Genomic DNA, 23,040 nt, shown 5'->3' on the forward strand with positions numbered 1-23,040 from the left:
AAGCAACATAGAATCAGCAGATTATGCTGCAGAATATGTTACAAAACTGTCTGTACAATGAGAAGACAGAGAATACAGCAGTTCACTACACTGGAATTTGCTTTCAATCTTTCACAATGAGCATGATGCAGTCATTTCCTATTCAAATTCCAATGAATAATAATCATAATATTAGCTAGTACTGTATTGCACTTATCAATTTTATATTATTTGAAATGAATCATGGACCTTAGTTGTGAATATTTCACAAATGTTATTATATGAAAGCTCTAATAATGCGTTGCTATGGTGCATTCTGGGTCATCTCAACGTTTTGTTCGTATCTACAAAGTATGATACAAAAAGAACTTATATGATAAAAAAATGGCAGAGAAACATTATCTGATTCTTTATAAAAAGAAACATTTTAACAATTAGTGCAAGAAGCAAGTTGATTCTTGTTATTTTCAAGTTTATTTGTGATCACTCTTTTATAATTTTCTTTCATATTTAGTCTGGTCTGTTTCTAGTTTGGGGGAAACTAATTGTGTCCTTCTTATTTTGTAGATGATCAGAAATTTTGAATACTTTTATTATGTTTTATGAATATTAATAATTTTATGTTCCAATATGCAGAGAGAGTGAGTCAGATATACATTTTGTCTCTCAATTCAATATATTGTGACATGCTGCACAACGGAGAACCCCTCCCTACCCAGCAGCAACGTGGCAACTCAGGCCACAGTGACGTGGCGGATGAGTCAGCGCTCCCCTCCCCCTCCGCGCGGTGACGTAAGACGGCGTGAGGTAACAGCTTTGCTACGTAACAGGCCCACACAGCCCCTATATAAGAGAGCTGCGCTGCCTGCGGAGTCAGTTGTAACGTAGCAGTCGCCGAGTTAAGTAGCAGTCGAGCAAGTGGATTATCAACAGTTCTCCAGGCAGCAGCCTGCAAGTCGAGTTGAAATATAGCAGCCATTGCGGAAAGAAGTACCGGACGTGTGTGTAACTGAGAATTAATTGGGAGTGTGATACAGAGGGACTTATATAGCTCCTGTACTGTGAAAACGTGTTGACTACTGACAATAGAGTGAATTGATTATTGCGAATAGGGTTATAAAGTGTAAAACACCGCAACATTGTTATAATTAACTGTAGCCGTTACTTGCAGGTTGTTGAATAAACCAATTAACAATCCGAACGGCGTCTTCGGTAACGAAACACGTTACAATATATAAAAGAACCCCAATTACATATTCCTAAATTTATGGGTTTTATTCATTTAATGTTCGCAAGTCACAAATTTCAGTGTAAAATTCTTTCAATATTATATTTAAGCATCTTGTTACACTCTATATGATATATGATATAAATTCCCTCCTAACTGCAACAATTTATTTTAGGTCTTTCATTTTGCTTTCTTCTACACTACATGTACTATATTTACATATAGTACAAAAGAAGTAAGAAAAATCACAAAACTTTTCAATGCCACACAGATAAAAGCAGCATTCCGCGCATGAAACACAATAGAAAATATACTCAAACAAAAACCACATTTAAATAAATACAATAAAAGTGGCATATACCAAATGAAATGTGCAGATTGCCCATTGAAATACATTGGGCAGACAGGCCGAATATTTTACACCAGATATAAAGAACATATACATGATATTAGAAATAATAATAGCAATTCCAGGTACTCAAATCACATACGACTAAATATGGGACATGCATATGGAACAATAACAGATGTAATGGAAGTTGTAACAACGGGAAAGAAGGGTAGACATTTGAATACATTAGAGAAATACCATATATATAAAATAAGTAAGAAGGGCCTACACATGAACGACACACAAATAGAAACACACAATCCCATATTTCAAACGATACATGAAATCTATACAGACTAACGGTACCTCCCTCTCCCCACTACCCAACCCCCTCCTACACTCACCAACATAAAACACAGCACACAATACATCAGACAGCACATGTAGTAAAGATAAGCAGCGGCATGCACACAGGGAGCCTACACAGAGTAAGTACAAATAACAGTATAAACACATAAGAAAACATAACGTACATAAGATAGTAATACAAATATGTGTATATTACAGATATTACAGTGTTGAAAACAAGAAGTAGCCGCTGCAGCACTATAGACATGGGGTGAGTAACCCTGAGAATTTTAAATTTTAAATTTTAAAATTTGGAAAAAATTTTAAAGGAATTTTCTAAAATTGGAACTGAAGATTTTAAAAGTGCCAGTTCATGAGTGTCAAAATTGACATGTGTGGGTGACAAAGATGATGTACGAATCAGACAAATATCTGCGAAGTAGATCCTGTTAGCCAATTGGAAAGACCTGTGTGTTTTTAATTTTAAACTGGGTGCAGTGTAACAGCTATGTGAGTGTATACAGCTGATGATGGCCGTTTGCGGCCAAAACACGTAGCACAGAAGAAAGCGAAACGAAAGACCTACAATAAATTGTTGCACTTAGGACAGAATTTATATCATATATAAAATTCTTCCATTTAAGATTATCTTCAGTTTAAATTCCACAGCTATCCAAAGTAACCTTAAGGGGTATGTTACTGTATTCTGTCACCCGAAGCATGAAATATTTGTTCATTTCGCCAATTTGTCATCCACTGAGTTGATCTTATTTAAAAACTGAGCATCCTGTGTGGGCATTTGAAACATGTAAAATTATGACAAGCGCAACTGTCTAGGGAAGTGAAGATGGAGCATATGCAAAAGAAACAATTGTAGTTTTAAGCATGGTCTATTCGGGTACAGACATAAATAAAACCAGTCAAATAGTAACCTACCTCTAAGGCAAATTTTCTCAAAGTAACTTTGGCCTTCCCTGGCAGAAAGTTCACTGCCACGGCCCTGCGTATTACGATCCAGCTTAAAACATTTCATTGAATTGTAATCTAGAGTGAAGGCAGGACAATCTGATCCTGCTTCAAGGCATCGCGCTCCACACTCCAGTGTTACTCCAGGTGAAGCAGCCATTGCCAGTCCAACTTGCTGAGCACTACGTAGAAAGTGACCAGTCACCTTCTCAAATGTGAAGAGTCCATCTTCACACTGGCCTAGAGTAATTGGTGCAATCAGTTACATAATATAATATGTATGGATGTCTGTGTGATGTTGGAAGTTGTAAATATCTCAATTTTCATGACAATGACTGCATGACATGCAGTGATTATTAATAGTTTGTAATAAAACATATTCTACTGTTTGTATGTGTGTTGTAACATGTAGTGTATAGACACAACAGATCACTGTGGTCGCTGTGCAAGGGCCAAGAAGGCCCAACCCTTACACATATAAATTCATTCAACATATACGGTATAGTAAAATGACAGCAATCGGCTTTTGGACAGAAGGTTTCTGTTACATAATTATCAGTCAAAATAAAATCTGAGTTAAGTCCAGTGCCGAGTCAGAATAGAAGCGCCACCTGATATATTATCTGCAAATGCCATTCATTAAAATTTGATACAACTAGATACTGAATCAATGTCCTTTGAAATATATCAAGTAGAGAACAAAGGTTTATTTCAAAATGATATTTCATTACAATTGCCTCACACCAGTTCAGTTAATCTAAATTTCTTATAACAAGAATTCTTTATGAGTTCCCATAGATTTCAATTAGCAAAAACTGAGGCTGAGAATCTGTTTCATTATATGCTGTGCACTTACTAATGCTGCATTGCTTCTCGGCATAGACTGCATCCCGTTTGGCTATTAACGGTGCACTACTAAGTGAAATGGAATCATCACCACTCAGATAGCATCGTTTTTCTTCCATAGCATATGTGAATGCACGACAAGTGAATCCTCTTGCCTGAAAGCAGTTACCATTTTCTTTAGTATCAATAAAGCTCAGTTTCTGCAATGCCACAGACTATTTTGATTGCATTTCAATTCCATCACATCAAGTATGGATGTGTGCAAGTGAGGTGTGTGGCCAGTGTTCACACACAACATGCCTATTAGAGACTGAAAGAACCTTCAGTAGGTTCATGCCCTGTCTCAATTGACCATGTCCAGTATATGGGAGTAGCTCTACTTAGGGGTCTAACATTGTAGGAATACCTTCATATCATGACCACATCAAGACAATATCAGGGCCAATTTTTAAAATGTAATAGTATTTATGTAAGGAACTGGAATGATAAAGTTCAAATGAATATTTTATTCATTGTACTCATATCACATGAGTGGATGTCCTACACACATACTGACACTTTTAGGCCATGCTAAAATCTCAGACTAAAATGCATAAGTGAATAATACTTTCCTCTACAACTAACAAAATCAAGACCCTTTTAGGTTGATCATGATTCAGGTCAATGCATCAGAAATATTTCAGTAATTCAAAACGTGACATGATGGTTGAATTCCAGAATAGTGGAAGGAGGTAGTCATTGTTAGGCAGTGGAATGGTAATCATGTTTCTGTGGCAACAGATGTTGATGCTACAATTAAGGATGTGGTATTTTCTATGCGGTCCATGCCAAGGCTATGTAACAAGGAACATCTGAGGCAGTAAAATATGGTCATGACTCCCACAGGACTCAGAAACAAAAAAGACTGTGCTAGCGAGGACCAGCAGCAAATTACCTGACCCAACCTGACCCAGTCAGTCAGTCATGCAGAAGTCAAGATTTCCACAACTCCCAAAGTCATGAGATAGTACAATACTGTCACGTGTAGGGTGATATGTGTGACAAAAACAAAGGGTTCTAGTTTGGACAATGGGATTTATTAGCACCTTGGTTACAAATTCTCTTAATCACTCTTAAATACAGCAGTAGCACTGATCTGCACATTTTCTAACCACTACTGCATAAGCACTAGGATTCCCAGTCTTCACTTGTCATCTCCTGGCAACGGTTCTCAACACAGGAACCAGCACTTCAAATCACTATAAAGTCTTCTTGCTATTTCATCTTCAGTCACTTGGAACTAAAAATCCTTCTGGACTCACTCCTCCAGCTTATGACTGACTCATAACTGCTCTTGAACTAATTCTGCCACTGCATTCACTTCTCTTAATTTTGCACAGACTCCATGGAAAACACCATCTCTAGTGTTGCTGACAATAATGCTTAGGCGGAAGTGTGTTTACCAAGCCACTGCTTAGAAACAGTTTGAATAACCTTATTTTTCCACTGCTGCTCGGTGCAGATGACAGAAAACAGCCTCATCTATTGTTGCATGTTGGAGTGTTTTTACAGAGCTGTTGCTGGCAATGTGCTGATCAAATCTGTTACAATATGGTCATAAGTTCTCTGGGACTCAGAACCAAGAATGTCTGTGCCAGCAGCAATTTACCCTTCAGAATCTGTCTGTCATCACGAGTCACACGTGAACAATGGCTGTTTGTGTTTGGCTGTGAGGAATCTCCATTATTAGCAGTCACTATCTAGCAATGATTAGTGATGATAGAATAACAAAGAAACATTTTGCGTGCTGTGGTTTTGTGATTTATACTGTGTGTAAATTAGAGAAGCTGTTATGATCTCATGTAGTTACCAGTCATAAGTGTCCAAGAAATCCAATTATCAGTCCAAAGTCTGCGTCCAGTCAGTATCCTATCAGAGCATGCATGCATTGTTATCGTACAGTGACACTAATCGGCCAATATATCTGGGTATTACTTCGAAATTTACAAATTTACAACCTGATGCACTGTCTTGGGAAAGAAGGAACACAAATTTAGAACCATATGAAGAATGTTTATATAAAAAAAAAAATGTGGTTAGAAAGTAATTATAAACACTCAGAGCTAGATTTATATTACTGAACTATGTAAGTGAGTCAGAAAGTTTTGTAGTAATTTATTTTAAACTTGTTGTGTTTGGCTGCACTGCTTATTTTGCAATCAGGCAGAATAATAAACTTCCTATGTGAATGTGAAATAGCTTTCAACACTGACTGGAAAGTGCCATCAAAGAAGAGCTAACATGGCCACTCTGCTTTCCATATGCACCAAATATGAGCAGTGATATGATTTCTGTGAGGTGAAGTTGTACCAGGTTCAGAAATCTGTCACAGACTTTGGGCACAATATAGAAACAATGCTTTACAATAGTCAAGTGAGTATGAATGGATGACCACGTTCAAAAACAGTCACACAAGTGTCACTGACGAAGAACAATTGAATGCCAATTCCCATTTACTACAGAGGAAAACACTGAATGGGTCTGTGCCATGATTCTGGAAAATCGATGGGTGACTACAAGTAAAGTAGTGTATCATTTGCACATCAGTATTTTTCTCTTCATGGAGTCATCCCATACTTATCTGTGCAACATGGATAATAAAAGAACTTGCAGGAGAACACAAGTGCAATGCCCTGAACACTCAGCAGCTCAGCCCTGAGACTAGTGGGTCAATGCTCGCTCGGTCGCCAGAAAACTCGCATTCTTGGTTTTGAGCGGCCGGATGTTATCGTCCAGAAACCGCTACATAGTACACATGTGATGATATGGTGTGCTGTCTCATGAGACGGTATACTAGACCCATATTTCATTGAGGATGAGGAAGGCAATACTCTTACCATCACCCAAGAATGTTACAGGGACGTGGTGATTGGACCATTTCTTCAGGATTTGAGAAGGTTTTGTCATGCAAGGGGCCTTCACATGAACAGACAGTGGTATGAACAGGATGTCTTTTCATTTCAGTACTGTATAGTTTGGCGCATACTGTACATTATTGTGAAATGCTTCAGAACCAGTTGAAACCAACTATTCAAACCAAAATAATAAGGACTGTTGTCAAAATGTGTTGCAATACTGCACATTAATGCCCATTTACACACTGCTGCCAACAACACTGAAAGCATCTTCAAACAGAACTTTGAGGTGTTGAAGCATCCATCATGTAGTCCTGGATCTGATTTCTTCTGTCACCTGTTTTTTCCAGTCAATCTGATGCTTTGAGAGGCCAGTGTTCAATATCTAAAGAAGTGGTGTCTACACTGCTTGTGACTCAACTAAAAATATTTTTTGTTCCGAGGACATACAGAAGTTTCTGCACTAATTTTTTTCAAAAGAATGAGGACTATATAGAAAAATTATGCTACTGTACATACTCATTGTAATTGTATTATTTAATAAAACAAGTCACTGTAGATACTTTCTGACTCATCCTCATACGAACCCTGCCAGAAGAAATGGAAGAAAGGATTCCAGGCATCTCATATAACAGTTCATTGCAAAGAAACATCTTGATTTTCTCTTGAGCTGTTTTGTTGCTTCTTGTATGTTTAACAATAAAAATAAGCTTGGTTTCATTATTTATAATAGAAACCAAAACATAATTTATTTTCTGGGGTATCCATTCAGAATATTTAGTTCAACATCTCACACCAGTGAATGTAGTTTCTAGCCTATCTTGTGTTTATTTGAACCTATTCTTCCAATCTGTATTAGAACTGCAGTAGAAAGAGTATGGCTTATAAAAAGGACTTCATTACATTGACATGAACCTTCAGAACTGTAAATTGATTACCACTGTACATATTAACATGAGTTAGTGACTTAGACACAGGACTGAGACTGATAACTGAATTTACTGGACACTTACTGCTCTTAACAACAGATAATTATAACACTTCTATTATTCTTCACAATCTGTAAACAACTACAACATATTTCAGGTCTTCCTAGTTTGCTGTATCTCCATGTACTCATTGTTTGGTGATGGCCTCTGATAGCAGGGACTCTTCCTAATGTTTCCCTGCTTGATGGCTCTTGTTTTGGGTCAGAGAGTCAGAGTTACTTTATGACTGACGGTTTACCTCCAATCAGTTCATCTTGGCACCAAGCCCCTTGAGACCCACGATCAGTATTTCCTTTGGCCAACTGAACACTTGCAATTATAGTCGTTATGTAATATCCTCTCTCACGAAAGGATGGGTCTGTCATTTACAATTGCTGCTGACCCTCGTCAGTGCAGCCATTCTCAGGTCCGAGTCATGCGGGACTCATGACCATATTTTACTGTCTCAAATTTGAGATTCCCTCAACTTGGAGGGCCAGTTCCCCATATTTATTTACCCCAGGCACTGGATTCCCTTTTCGTCACCACCTATGACTTGCAGGGCTACAGTGTAGGCATCTGTACCTACCTCCATACAGGGTCTTTTTGAGTACTGCTGTCTCTCTTTACTTAGTTTTGTTATGGGCAGTCTAGGAAACATCCCTTCCAACAGTCCCTCTACTGTTGTGTGCATACTTTCTTGTTGCAGAAATGTGGTTTATCAAACCATTGCATAGCAATAGATGCCTCAGCAAAATTCTGACTTTGGGCATCATGTCACAATATAAAATGAGGGTACTTTTCAGCTAATTTGCCATAACAGATGATTTCTACCTAGCAACCACTGTTTCCCCATAAATGTTTGCAGGAGCTATATTGCTTCAGAACCTATTTATGGCTGTAAAGGTCCCATTAATCCACCTTCTCTCATACCTTTGTCTATGAGGATGTTGGCATTCCAGAATCTGTGGGCAACCTAGCCTCCACCTTCCCACCATGTTTTAACCACTGAGATATATACTTGCACATAATTTGTTGTGCACTGCACCATGCAGTAAATTTCCTGCCTTGCTATACTGGTTTCCCTTTTGCCTGACTTCTTCTGGCCTAGCTAGGCTGATGATGTAGGAAAACACAACCATATAGGCATGTTTTTTTTGTTTTTGTTTTTTTTTTTTTTTTGTGTAAAATGAGACACCCACTGCGTTTCAGTTGGCACTGAATGCTCACAATTTCTAAAAACTCAACTATGGTATTAATGTGGGGGGCTTAGATATAAAAAAGAAACTTTAAATGATATGTCTGGGAAGATGGCTTCTTGTCAAAAAGTGAAACAGGAAGGCAGTATGGATTAATGACTCTGTTTACAGCGTCGAAGAACAAAGAGAAAATACGATTTACATGAACCCAAATGAAATGACATTTTTCCTTGCTTTGAGTACACATAAGTTAGATGTGTGACAGCATGAGATGAGACCTGTGCAACCAGTGTAATGTCACAGATATAGGAAGTGTAGATGGTACAGATCCTAGGGTTATTTTTATTATGAGTGAAGTGAAGTGAATGTTTCATTTCATTGACTGAATGAACAGTTACAGAATCATGTACAGTTTTATGTGCCACTATCATGACATGGCTTACAGTTAAATAGAGTGGCAGATTCAAAATAACTGCTTATGTACATAGCGTCAAAAAGTTTTGTATTCCAGTCAGTCATACATAAATAAGTTGTGTATTCAGATCAGAGAAATTAGAACAATCCATAATGTAGCATATAAGTGTATTTAAATTGGTTCCTATGTTAAATCTGTTACTCAAATTTAGTACATATCAGTGTACCTACACTCACACACATGCACATGCAGAGAATTAGGAGTGGCATGTGAATGGAACATGTTAAGTGGTACATGTGTGTGAGGTGTGCTTGTGGGTGTATAGAAAATAGTGCATGGCCTTCTGCTCTTATAGGGCAGCCCTTAATTAGCAGTCTGCTGTGAGTAGAAGACATTTAAGAAAATCTTTAAACCTTCAGCTCAGATAATGCTAATGATAATGCGACTGACGAATTGCTCTTCATGTTTTCATATCTCCATGATAATGACTTCAAAAGAAAATAAATATTGCCATATGTGTATGGTTATTTAAACTTTATTGTCACACCCTAATGTATATAATCATCAGGGTGTGGACAATCTAGTTATCAGTTATACATCTCAACCATAGGTTTTGAGTACCCACCATACTGAGAATTACTAGCAATTTTATAAATACAATAACAAATTCCATCATACTTGTTTTGCACATTTCATAAAAATATTTACTGTTTACCTGATCACACAAAGCTTCACATTCTCCTTGACTTGCTGCAAACTGAAGTTCATCCATTGATATAACTGCAGTCCCTTCTCTTACATTGTAACGACAGTCTGGCAGAGCTACAACAGACAGAGGACCAAGCTGTCACAAATGACATTTTCAGTTAGACATTTCATGTGGAAAATGGAGGAGGGAGCATAAGAGAACATGCTGGCAGTTGAGGATACTGCGAAGATGCATTGAGTCAAACCTGCTACTTTAGCTTGGTGAATGTTACACATGGCAAAGATATGCTATTAGCATATATACATGTATACTATCATGTGTCTGAGTGGCTATAGATGGGGTTCGAATTCGTAGTTTTATTTATTGCATACTTATAGATCGTAACTACAAGTAGTTAGTTAGTTAGTTATTGGAGAGGGTGGGTTTCCCCATGCACTTAGACCAGTATTGGTCCATTTTGCTTCCCTCTATGATATTCTACCAGTCTCTATCCCCTACCGATATTGGTGCAAACCATCAGTCCCACCGAGCCAGCGAGTTCGGCCTCACTGGCTTGATGGTGTCTATAATGCTTCCCCCATCTATCAGAGGCATTAGAGACTATTGTTGGGCGGGAAACATCCTTCAATTTGGCTCAGTGACCTCCTTTGGAGATATGAGGTTCTTTTACCTGCCGTAAAGCTACGACACGGGACACACAGCTTAAAGTCCCTCCCGGAGGACTTGTTCCCTGAATTATTCCGCCCTTAAAAATTCGACGACCTCCGCCAGGTTTTTGAACCCGCGTACCACGAGTCATGAGGTGGGAACGTTACCTCTAGACTACGGAGGCCGCTTAACTACAAGTAACTATAGCGCTAATGCTAATTTACACACACTGTAGTTCACTATAGCATGTGTGAAGTCTTCTCAGTCTTCTGTGTCTTCACTAATTGTTGCCTAGTAACGGCTCCCAGTGCCATAACTTCCTCAGCTTCCATGTTCTGTGAATGTCTCACAACTAACTCCTGTCTCAAGATTTTCTCACAATCACAGCCTTGGTATGGGCAGCATAGAAAACATCTCTCACAACAGTTTCTCTATTGTTGCATCATGTAGCTATCATATGGACTGCGTAAAGAACACTGATTCACAGTTACTCCATTGTTGCATGTTACTGTTGCAGCCAGTACATAGCAACAGCCATTGTTTATAGAGCCATTATCTAGCAACGGCTGTTGTATAGCTACTTATTTCATGGTTGCTGCCTAGCAATGGGTCTACACGCCACAATATATATATATATATCATATGAAGACCATTTCATTAATCTGAATATTTACATGTTGTTTCCAGTGAAGAATATGAGTCCAAGTTCTCACTTTGGAGCAAATACTAATAATTTTTTAAAGTATTCATGTATATCATCAAAGTGTGAGTTGTTACAAGTGCATTACATGCATAGTCTTAAAGTGTAATCCAAAAATTTAACAGAGTGGATTGAGGTTTAAAAAATTTAGTGACCATGGGCTGACAGAAATCTGGTGCATATTACATCAACTACTCCTGATTCCTGCATTCCAAGAAGATGATTTTTCACAAAAATACTGTTGCTTTCACAACACAAATTATTGCACTACTGAAGAAAATAACAAATAAACTGAACACACAAAAATCAATGTCTAACATAACAAATACAAATGTGGCAGAATATTTTTGGATGTGATGTTATTTAAAAGCAAAATTTTCAGATTTATACTGATCATGTGCAACAGAGTATTTTCATACAAAATACATTATTTCTGCAACATTCAATAAATAATATTTATTGCTGCTAATTTAATCATTCAGCACCTATTCATATTTTTATACTTCAAGACTGATAATAATCAAATATAAAAGTTTGCTTCATAGACTGGCAGAAGGCATTTGACCGTGTAAATAATAATCAAATATAAAAGTTTGCTTCATAGACTGGCAGAAGGCATTTGACCGTGTAAACTGGACAAAATTAATGCAGATCCTAAAGGAAACAGGTATCAATTGGCGTGAAAGAAGATTGATCAGCAAATTGTACATGGATCAGAAAGTTAGAGTACGACTGGACAGTGGGGAAACAAGAAGTGTGCAGATTGGAAGAGGAGTTCGACAAGGATGCTGTTTATCACCAATTCTGTTCAACTTGTACAGCGAATGCCTTACCAAGGAAGCTCTGGATGGGCTCGGTGACTTCAAATTAGGAGGGCAAATTATTCAAACTGTGAAATATGCAGATGACCTTGTGTTAATGGCTAAGGAAGAAACTGTGCTACAGGGCATGATTGATAGACTAATTGAAATTGGAAGGTGCTATGGCATGGAAATGAATGTGGAGAAAACAAAAGTAATGAAAATTTCGAGACAACCAACCCCAGTCACAATAAAGATAGACCAAAAACAACTGGAGAATGTGAAATGTTTTAAATATTTGGGTAGCTTGTTAACAGATGATGGAAGGTGTACTAGTGAAATTAAATCCAGGATTGCCATGGCAAAAGCTGCATTTAGCAAGAAGAAGAATCTTTTTACCAGCAAATTGGACTTAAATTTGAGGAAGAAACTAGTGAAATGCTACATTTGGAGCATAGCTCTGTATGGGGCTGAAACATGGACACTTAGGGCAGTAGATCAGAAACATCTGGAAAGTTTCGAAATGTGGTGTTGGAGAAGAATGGAGAAGATCAGTTGGACCGATTATGTGAGAAATGAAGAAGTGTTAATTAGAGTCAGTGAGCAGAGGAATATCCTACATGAAATAAGAAAACGGAAGGCTAATTGGATTGATCATGTTTTACGCAGAAACTGCCTTCTAGAAGAAGTTATTGAAGGAAAGACAGAGGGGCGGATAGAAGTGACAAGAAGACGAGGAAGAAGACATAAGAAGATGCTGGATGACCTTGGGGACAGAAAAGGATACTGTCATTTGAAGGAGAAAGCTCTAGATCACATTAAGTGGAGGAATTGTTTTGGAAGAGACTGTGGACCTGTCGTCTGACAGATTACTGATGATGATGATGATGAAAAGTTTATTTTCAAACACTGGCAAGTGTACGGAGGTGTAGTATATAGAAGGAAGGGTGGTCGTAAAGGCTATGTACCTGATGATGACCATTATAGGCCAAAATATGTAGTATATGCAAGACGTAGGGTGGTTCTGTAACAGGATTATGTCAACTGAGTAATAATAAAATTTATCTTGCACAATATGATGCTACAGTATAACATTTCAAACACAAACATGTTTATATCTCAGTGTTACATCACCTACTTACATCTAACACACTGGTTTTCTAAATAGTCTACAGTACTTCCCGGTTGACGACGGAAAGCAGCTGGCTGACTTCGCCGGTCTTCTCGACTCAATCGACATATATTTATTGATTCATCAAATTCTGCTGACCTGAGACAGAGAAATTAATATGCATCTCAGCTGTATCTCACATACTTTACTGTTTCAAATTTTTGTTGATTATGGAGATTACCATCTTCTAGGATGAGATTCCATATATTCATCTTTAGTATTTGCATCCTGTTGTATATATTATTAGAGGTACTTGTGTGGCCGACAACACAACAGTCAATAAATAAACTGATATTAATGTGTTAATATTACATTTACACATACAATTCATGATTCAGTCTATACAGTCATCTTCAAGTGGTTTACATAAATGTATACCTCCATTATTGAATAGCTTTTGACTAAAATGGATCCACATTTGTACAACTTTGCAAAATGTATGTATTTTCATTTGAATTTCTTACAATATGTTATAGAGGTAACAATTAATGTTGGTAATTTGAATAAAATTAGTAAAATAGATGTCGCCTGGATGATTAGGTGTGCATGTCATGGTGAACTTTGTTGTTCCCGTTTGCTGGTGTAATATTAGTCTTTGGGGATGCGTGGTGATTGTTCAGTTTTGTGTATTGTGTATTGCAGGCATAAAATGTAGCAGTGGCTTTGTAGAATTTTTGGTTACTGGATATACATTGAATACACAGCATGTAATGTAGTTTGTGAAGGTTTCTTTTTATGGGTGTGTTTGTGTTCTGCTTCAGTATGGACTGCTGGTTACTGCAACTATCTGATATTAGTGCATATATTGTGCCTGTCTTGCATAACTTGTGTTCTTAAGGTGTAGTTTTACACTGCTACAGTAGTCTAAAGCTACACACATGTAAGAAGAAAATCTTTATAAAACTACATAACATCCTGTGTAATCAATATGTACCCAGTCACTAAAAAGTTTTCAAATCCACTGCTACATTTTATGCCTGGAATACACAAAACTACTTAGGCTGGCCAATTTCCACACATCCCAAAAGACATATATTACACTGATGAAAAGTCACGACATGAGCACCAAAACTTCCCAACTACACCTACTTTACTAATTTTATTCAATTTACCCAACTTTGATTTAAAATTTTTTAATGTATTGTAAGATTCTTTTATGATACATAAACAAATTTAAATTATACATTTTACTAATATAGACCCTTTTTGTCAAATACAGTTCAATAATGATAGTTACACATTTATGTAAACCACTTAAAGATGATTGTACAGATCAAAAGTTGTAGTGGTATATGTAACAAAATGGAAGAATATTAGAACTTGTTTGTAATTTATCCTTTCTCATAAAACCATTACTGATATTTCAGTTTTTCATGGGCATTTAAGTAATATCCTTCAGGTCTGGAGGTACTCTAACCAACTAATTTCTATTATTATATATTATTTATGAATTTCAGTGTTTGACAATGGATACAATGATATTCCTTCATGGAATTAAAAACACAGTGGTCAAGCGAGGAAAGAAGGTAACAGGGACTTTGTGTTCAGTAGCAATATAATAATATTAAAAATGTGCAAAAGTTAAATTGTTAAGTTAAATTAAGCTATAATTTTACAAAGGCATGCTAATCTGAACCTCCAAATTTTCCTCATATTCATTTACCTGGGATGAGAAAGTGTATCTCACTGCAGTTGTTCAGAAATTATTGATATCACGTGCCCTCAATAAGCTCACATCTTACCTTGCTATCTACTTTACCAAAAATATCTTATAATAATTATAAATGTGTCTAAAATAAAATGTTTACCTCTTATATTTCTACAAAGTTAACATGAAAGAATTTTTGATTAGATACATTTTTAAACAAAATATTTCAGATTTATGTTAATCAGCAAATAAAGCAAGAATTCTGATTCATTGTTTGCATTTGGAAGTATCTCTATGGGTTTCATTTTGTTTAGAAATCAAATCACAGTATTAGTAGTCATCTAGTTACATTAATATATAGCGTAATTCTTCAGAAGACACATCTGAATTTCCATCCAAGGTTATGGAAAGGATTGTTCAATAATAAATAAATTTTAGTAGTGAATTTTACTAAGGATTGTCAATATTTCACGTTCCATTTGGCCATAAACGAGTATTTATATATGTACAAATAGGAAATCATATATTTTTATTCTTTTAGCTTTAGACTGATAGAATTCAGAACAGGTTTCATTTTCACATATTCATAATATTCACTCTGTAGTCAGATTGAATGACCTGGGCTTTAATAAGAATTATTTGAAATTCATAGGGAACAATGTATGAGGATAGCCATGTAAGTTATGACAATAAAAATATGTCACAAATCATAAAGCTTGTCAGAGAGAGAGAGAGATAAGCTTTTCTTTTGACCGAACATCATCGAGATATGGGGGTTGGTAGAAGGCTCAACTGCTCTAGTTTTACTGGAAAGGTAATCCTTCACTGGATGAAACAGTTTATGAGTGCTCACTGAATTTCCTGTTATTCCAAGTAAATGGACAATATGAAATACCCGTGTAGTAACTTATTTCCAAGTTATCATCAAGTAGATTACATTAGCATGACATCCTCCATTCTTAATATTGCTCTTAAATTTGCCATAGTACCAACTAAGTCAATCTACCCAATAGAAAGTAATTTTACATGAATTCATAAATTGGTGGAAATATGTTACTTACTTACTTACTTATGGAGCTGAACCCGTCTTGAGGAGCCGCCAATTCCACAGCTACTCAAGAATTTCCCAACATTTTAGGGCACTCGAAGGTTCATTACTGTGTTCACAAGAGCCCTCCACTGGTCCCTATCATGAGCCAGATCAACCCAACCCATACCACCCTTTTCCTATCTCTCTAAGATCTATTTTAATATTGTCCACCCATCTACGCCTTGATCTTCCCAGTGGTCTCTTTCCTTCTGGCTTTCCCACCAATATCCTATATGCATTCCTTGTCTCCCCCATTCGTGCTACATGCCCTGCCCACCTCACCCTCCTTGACTTGATCATTCTAATTATAATTGGAGAAGAGTACAAGTTATGAAGCTCCTCATTATGTAATTTTCTCCAACCTCCTGTCACTTCATCCCTCTTCAGTCCAAATATTCTCCTCAACACCCTGTTCTCAAACACCCTCAGTCTATGTTCCTCCCCTAATGTACGAGGGGCCTTCAAGTTCTAAGGTCTCTGATTTTTTTTCTCAGGACTTGGAGCAGATAGACACATGCGGTTTAGTTTAAAATATGTGTGCACTCTTTGTGAATGCCTGACAGAGATGTCAACACTCTATGGCACACAGAACTCTAGTGGTAGTGGCGAGAGTGAGGAGTGCTTTGATACTTAAAATGGCGACGTTTCATTACAAGAACAGCCAGTAATCATTCGTTTTCTCCACTTGCGTGGTGCGACACCCATTGAAATTCATCGCCAGCTGAGTGAGACATGTGACGATGGTGTCATGAATGTGAAAAATGTGCGTTCATGGGTGCGACAGTTCAAAGAAGGCCGAACGTCGTGTGACAACGAACCAAAACAATCTCGGCCTCGCACCAGCCGGTCTGACAACATGGTTGAGCGAGTTGAGAAAGTTGTTTTGGAGGATCGCCGATTGAGTGTGGAAAACATCGCCTCCAAAGTTGGCATTTCCGTGGGATCTGTTCACAAAATCCTGCATGAAGACCTGTGAATGCAGAAAGTGTCCTCCAGGTGGGTGGCGCGAATTCTGGCGGATGACCACAAGTCTGCACACATGGTAATTTGCCAGGCGTGTTGACACGTGATGAAAGCATGAATGAGATTTTCTTTTCATCAACTGTGACAATGGATGAGACATGGATGCCGTTTTTCAATCCGCTATTGCATCAGCAATTTTCCAGTGGTCAAAACAGACTCCTACAGAAGCGTTCACAGCGGCCATGGAATCATGGCGTCGATGTTGTGAAAAATGTGTACAGCTGCAGGGAGATTACCTTGAAAAGTGACAGAAGTTTCAAATTTTTTTGTATGATTATTGTGTGAGAAAAAAAATCAGAGACCTTAGAACTTGAACGCACAACATAAAAGACCAAGTTTCACACCCATACAGAACCACCGGCAAAATTATAGTTTTGTATATTCTAATTTTTATGTTTCTGAGCAGCAGACGAGAAGACAAACAGTTCTGGACTGAATGGTAGAAAGCATTACCCAAGTTCAATCTCCTCTTAATTTCCTCCTGAATCAGGTTTTAATTTATCATCGTTCCCAAATATCTGAACTACGCCACATTTTCAAAACATGTTTTCTATCATTAGGCCATGATTTTGCCCTGCATTCTGGTGACAAGACAGCAACATATACTTAGTTTTCTCTCTGTTTACTTCTAGACCAAGATCCTTACTTGTGTTAATTAAAGTTTGTGTGAGTTTCTTTATGGTATCTATATTATCACCCAGTAGATTCACATCATTAGCATAGACCAACAGCTGATGTGTCCCGTTAATTTCAGTTCCACCTGGTTTTCCTGGACCTTCCTAATGGCATATTCTAAAGCACAGGTGAAAAGAAGTGGTGATAAAGCATCTACTTGTCTTAGACCATTCTGGATAGGAAATTTATCAAGAAAATGTTTACCTATAAGGACTTTACTATAAGTTTCGTTTAAATACATTTTAATCAGCTTAACTAGTTTCATTGGTATCCCAAACTCTATCAGAATACTGTACAATACTTTCCCCCTAACTGAAGCATAGGCTTTCTTGAAGTCTACAAATAGCTGATGTACTATCTCATTGTACTCCCAGCCTTTCTCCAATATCTGATGAATGCAAAAGATCTGATCTGTAGTTGATCTGTTACATTGAATCCAACATTTATGATCCCAAATAATTTCATCTATGTATGGACTTAACCTTGAGAGAAGAATATTGGATAAAATTTTGTATGAAATTGACAGCAGTTATATCCCCTGATAATTACTACAGTCAATTTTATCACCCTTCTCATGAACTTGTACAATAATATACTCCTTTCACTGATCAGGAAATATTTCCTTATGCCAAATACGAGTAGTAGTAATTAGCTTATGGATCTTAGGACATAATATTTCGCTTCCTGTTTGAACAAGTTCTGCTGGAATTTCATCACTACCTGGCGATTTATACCTTTTCATATTTGCAGTAGCAAATTCATACTCAAAAGGGCTAGGATCAGGTACTAACTGCTCAGCTGTATATATATCTCTCTCTGCCTAACATCACTGATCTTATGTACATTCAGTAACTGAGAGAAGTAGTTCTTCCATTTATTCAAAATGTTGTGGGAATCTGCAAGCATATCACCATTCTCATCCTTCACTAAGTTACTTCCAGGTTGTTCACCCCTCTTAAAGTCATTTATTCCTCTATAGAGGTCTCTAATGTTCTTGTTCTTACTGTTCATTGCAAGCTCATCAATTTTGTCTTTCAGAAATTCCCTCTTTTTGTTCCTGAAATGCCTGCTGGTTTCACATCTTATATTGTTCAGATTATCCCCATTTAACTCACCTGGATCCTGTAACCATTGCAATTTGGGCTGCTTTCTTTGATCTAATAATTTTGAGCATACTTCATCGAACCATGGCTTACGCTTCTTCAGTTCATAATAACCTAGACTCTCTTTGGCAGACATTTTTATATTCTCTCTAATAGTTTTCCCAGCTTTATTAACATCCACCTCAGTTTCCAAGTCTTCCACGGCCCTGAACCTATTTGAGATTTCAACACAATACTGCTCTTTACCTTCTTACTTACTTACTCACTCAGTAATGGAGCTGAGCCCTTCATGAGAAGCCGCCAATTCTGCAGCTACTCAAGAAATTCCCAGCATTTTACAGAACTTGAAGGTTCATTAACATGTTCACAAGAGCCCTCCACTGGTACCTATTATGAGCCAGATCAATCCAATCCATACCATCCAATCCTATTTCTCTAAGATCCATTTTAACACTGTCCACCCACCTACACCTTGGTCTTCCCAGTAGTCTCTTTCGTTCTGGCTTTCCCACCAACATTCTATACACATTCCTCGTCTCCCCCATTCATGCTACATGCCCTAACCACCTCATCATCCTTGACTTGATCATTCTAATTATACTTGGAGAAGAGTACATGTTATGAAGTTCCTCATTGTGCAGTTTTCCCCAACCTCTGTCACTTCATCCCTCTTGGGTCCAAAATACTGCTCCTTAACTTGTACCTCATTTCATTTCTCGAGATTGAACGTCTCCATATGAACTCTGTGCATTATTTGTTTCCTCACTGCCAGTCTTTCCCTAACCTTTCCCACCACCAAGTAGTGGTCAATATCAGAATCTGCTGCCCTGAATGATTGGACATCAAGTATACTTGAATACTGTCTCCTATCTATCAAAATATGGTCAACTTGATTGTGTATCTTCCCATCAGACGTCCAAGTAAATTTATGGATGTTAGGATGTGGGAACATTGTACTTTTGACAGTAAAATTTCTTGATGTGGCAAAGTTTATTATTCTAACTCCATTACTCGTATAATTACTAATTTCATGCAAACTCTCATTCCCAATCGTTGGTTTGAAAATGTCTTCCCTCCCTACTTTGGCATTGAAATCTCCTAGTAAAATTTTCATAGGGTACTTCACGAATTTATCAAATACATGCTTTTGTTCTTCATAAAACATGTTCTTTATGTCATGGTTACAAATTTAAAAAACTTCCATCAGTTTATTTTAAGTAATAATAAGTTACACATGAAAAGGGCTCTGTATCTTGCAGAACACTTTTGTAATGATAATTTATATTTCCTAAACACTGAATATCTAAAAAGAGAGCTTTTAATATTGATACCTGCATGTGAAACTAGTTTCAAACAGACACAATTTTTCACATTCAGTTTTTGTTTGCACATTTCTTTCTTCCCGGTCATCAAAGCCTTCCAAGAAAGCACCTACGGCTCTTTCAAATGCCCATAAACGATCTCCGCACATGGCATTCAAGTTGGAAACTGAAACACAAAACATGCATTGAACTATCAATATATTCATCATTAACAAAGAAATTACATATATATAGAATGCTGTGAATGACGAAGTTTGTCCAGAAGGAAATGGTTATATAGTCCACCATTACTGACATAGTTTAATATTTTTACCACCTAGGGCACTTGAATACAATGACAGATATGTCAGATACAGAAAGTCAATCTGATCAGTCTGGTAACTAGAAGATGTAATTATTAGTAATTAATAATTTAGTGAATATACATTGTAATTAATTACTTTAATAAAATTAATGGTGATAACAGTCGTCAAATGGTTTAAGACATTTTTGATCACTTTAACACTGGAAGCAGTGGTTCCAACCCTATATACAGCATCAGTGTATGTCTGTGATTTCCAGTGTTCCATTGTCATGCAGGTTTAAGCCTAGTTATGGTCTGAGTCTTCATGTAAACAATCTTGCCACGTGTGTAAAGCAAGGATTTCCACTTCATAGCACTGAAGGGCCACACTGGATCTTAGGTACCTAACCATGAGTCACATTACGCAAAAAAAAAAAAAAAAAAAAAAAAATGANTGATCAAGCAACGTGACCATGTTGAGCATGTAACAGGGTATCAAACAGTGTTGTTGGGTTTGGTGCTTAAACATCAGTCACTAAAGATCTGCTGGATTACATTAATATTGCATATGATCACGAAGCCATACTAATACTACACTTTCTGAGTTACTTAATAGGTATCATGTGAAACAACTGAAAATTACATGAAATATTTTGTAAGCAGTTTTCATAAAGGGGTTTCAAATATATGCCACATTTTTTTAGGGAAGAGGAAATCATTAACACATGTTTTGGGCATTTGATCTAATGGATTCAGAAAAGGCAGAAGGTAAATTAATTTATTTCCTATCAAACACTAAAAACTGTACATAACAGATACTGAATGTGCTAGTCATATAGAAATTACATGCTCTTTTTTTGCACCAAGTTAAAAGAAGTTTACAGTTTCCATTTATACGAAGTCTGATATAAGCAAGGCATTGTACATTACACATATTGGACTCACCTCCACGAAGACATATTTTCTCAAAATAGTTGCTTCCAATTTTATCATGCAGACTGTTTCGGTGGCCTGTTGAGTCCATGTTGTATGACTGACATCTTGAATTCTCATAATCTGCAATCCATTACCAGATTAATGAATACATTTTGAGGCACGAAATTTTATACATAATTTGTCTTATAAAGCATGCTTACCAACAGTAAATGCAGCACAAGTTGGAGTCTGACGACAGATAGCAGTGCAGTCTCTTGTGATGCCAGTACCAGGTTGTGTTAGAATGCCTTGTGTTGTACCAAATGAAAATTTTACTCCTGTTGTTTTTTCATATGTTTCTGTTCCACCAAAGCATTGACCTAGCAAACACATAGGTTATTATATATATCAAGTAACAGATCTAAAAATGAATTTCTATCATTTAACATAACATCACACACACATAGTATGTAAAAAAAAAAACTAAAAATGACCTACACTGCCAGCAACTGCTCCTATAAACTATAAACCCTTGCCAAATTTAGGTTAGTAACACAATTAAATGGATTCCTTGTTCACACACTTGCTTTTATAGAATGGAATACACATATGTGACATTTAAATGCCTTTAAGGTCTGTAGAGAAATGGCACTTCACTTAGTCTTGGTAGAGTGAAATCTCCACTTGTATTTCCTCCAAGGACTGGTCAAAATTTTGTAAACTGTAGAGACGAAAAATTAAGATGTACTATAATGAGTGAAAATGAAGATATTATAAGGCAATTTTTTTAAACTGTCTGTTCAAAAAGAAGTGTCTGATGCACTGCATAATAAAGGTCAAAATTTGGATGTAAAGTGCCTTCAAATAACTCCTCCGGACAGCAAACGGATGCCAAGATATTGGAAATTCGTAACATGTAATCTTCATGAATACATTTGCAACGTTTGCTTTATGCAAGGTAGTTTTTTATCGGTGCTAGATGTAAATTACATTAACCCCCTAATTCGATACATATGAAACACTACATGACATTCATTATAAACTAAATAAGGTTATGTAATTAAAGAAAACATGTAGACATGCAGATGTTCAAGCTTTGACACTCCGGAAACTTAAATGCAAAATATGCACTTCATTACTTAATATATTCCCTAATTTTGCAACCGTATAAAATTCTAGACATTCTCTTAAGTGAAAATATTGACACCATAGTTCGAAATCAGACTTCTTCCCTAGGATACAGCGCATTAACCACGAGACCGCGACTGTGGTATTATGCGAGCATTTATCCCCGGCGATCCTTTGTCCCAAGGGTCCGAAGTAAGACTCCCAGAACTCATTTCTGTTAAAGGCTGAGTCGATCCCAGGGCCATAGTGCGGCTGGAAGGTTTAAGTAAAGAAATCCAATGACCTCATCGGGAATCGAACCCGCGATTTTCCCGCTAGTAGCATAGTCCTCAACCATTGACACACACACACACACACACACATAGAGGATTTGTTGTAGGGGTGTTTTCTATGCCGTCCATGCCAAAGTCATGCTGCGCCTAATTTTCCACGGTGCACACCGGTCCGCGATTTGCACACAGCTTTTCAACATCCATATGTATAAATTTATACATATAACAAAATTGTGCAGGCAACAAGCAGAAGTCATACAAAACCATGAGAATGAACATGTACGCGGTATAGGACAAGGCAAAGTCAGATACAGTAAATATAATAGGCTTAAACTAGGCGATAGTCATGCTAACGACCGATCAAGTAAGTTTCCGGAAA

The 23,040-nt window shown here is 37.1% G+C and overlaps 1 protein-coding gene across 3 annotated transcripts in view; it reads right to left on the bottom strand.

The window, feature by feature from the left end:
• LOC111863521 overlaps nucleotides 1-23,040 on the bottom strand; it is a 171,530-nt gene that overhangs the window by 111,550 nt on the left and 36,940 nt on the right. Inside the window, exons 1-8 of one of the 3 annotated variants that reach the window (XM_033751095.1) lie at nucleotides 22,690-22,814; nucleotides 21,483-21,641; nucleotides 21,292-21,402; nucleotides 20,073-20,229; nucleotides 13,174-13,301; nucleotides 9,890-9,996; nucleotides 3,709-3,853; nucleotides 2,823-3,092 (exon numbers count right to left, since the gene is read on the bottom strand). In XM_033751095.1, coding sequence (XP_033606986.1) covers nucleotides 2,823-3,092; nucleotides 3,709-3,853; nucleotides 9,890-9,996; nucleotides 13,174-13,301; nucleotides 20,073-20,229; nucleotides 21,292-21,402; nucleotides 21,483-21,641; nucleotides 22,690-22,726 — 1,114 coding nt within the window. In that variant the 5' untranslated portion in view covers nucleotides 22,727-22,814. Of the gene's footprint in view, nucleotides 1-2,822; nucleotides 3,093-3,708; nucleotides 3,854-9,889; nucleotides 9,997-13,173; nucleotides 13,302-20,072; nucleotides 20,230-21,291; nucleotides 21,403-21,482; nucleotides 21,642-22,400; nucleotides 22,660-22,689; nucleotides 22,815-23,040 lie in introns of those variants that run through there. The other 2 variants (XM_023849891.2, XM_023849892.2) reach the window with 2 other exon arrangements.

This window comes from Cryptotermes secundus, unplaced genomic scaffold, assembly GCF_002891405.2.
Source record: "Cryptotermes secundus unplaced genomic scaffold, Csec_1.0 scaffold89, whole genome shotgun sequence".
Classification (NCBI taxonomy): Eukaryota; Metazoa; Arthropoda; class Insecta; order Blattodea; family Kalotermitidae; genus Cryptotermes; species Cryptotermes secundus.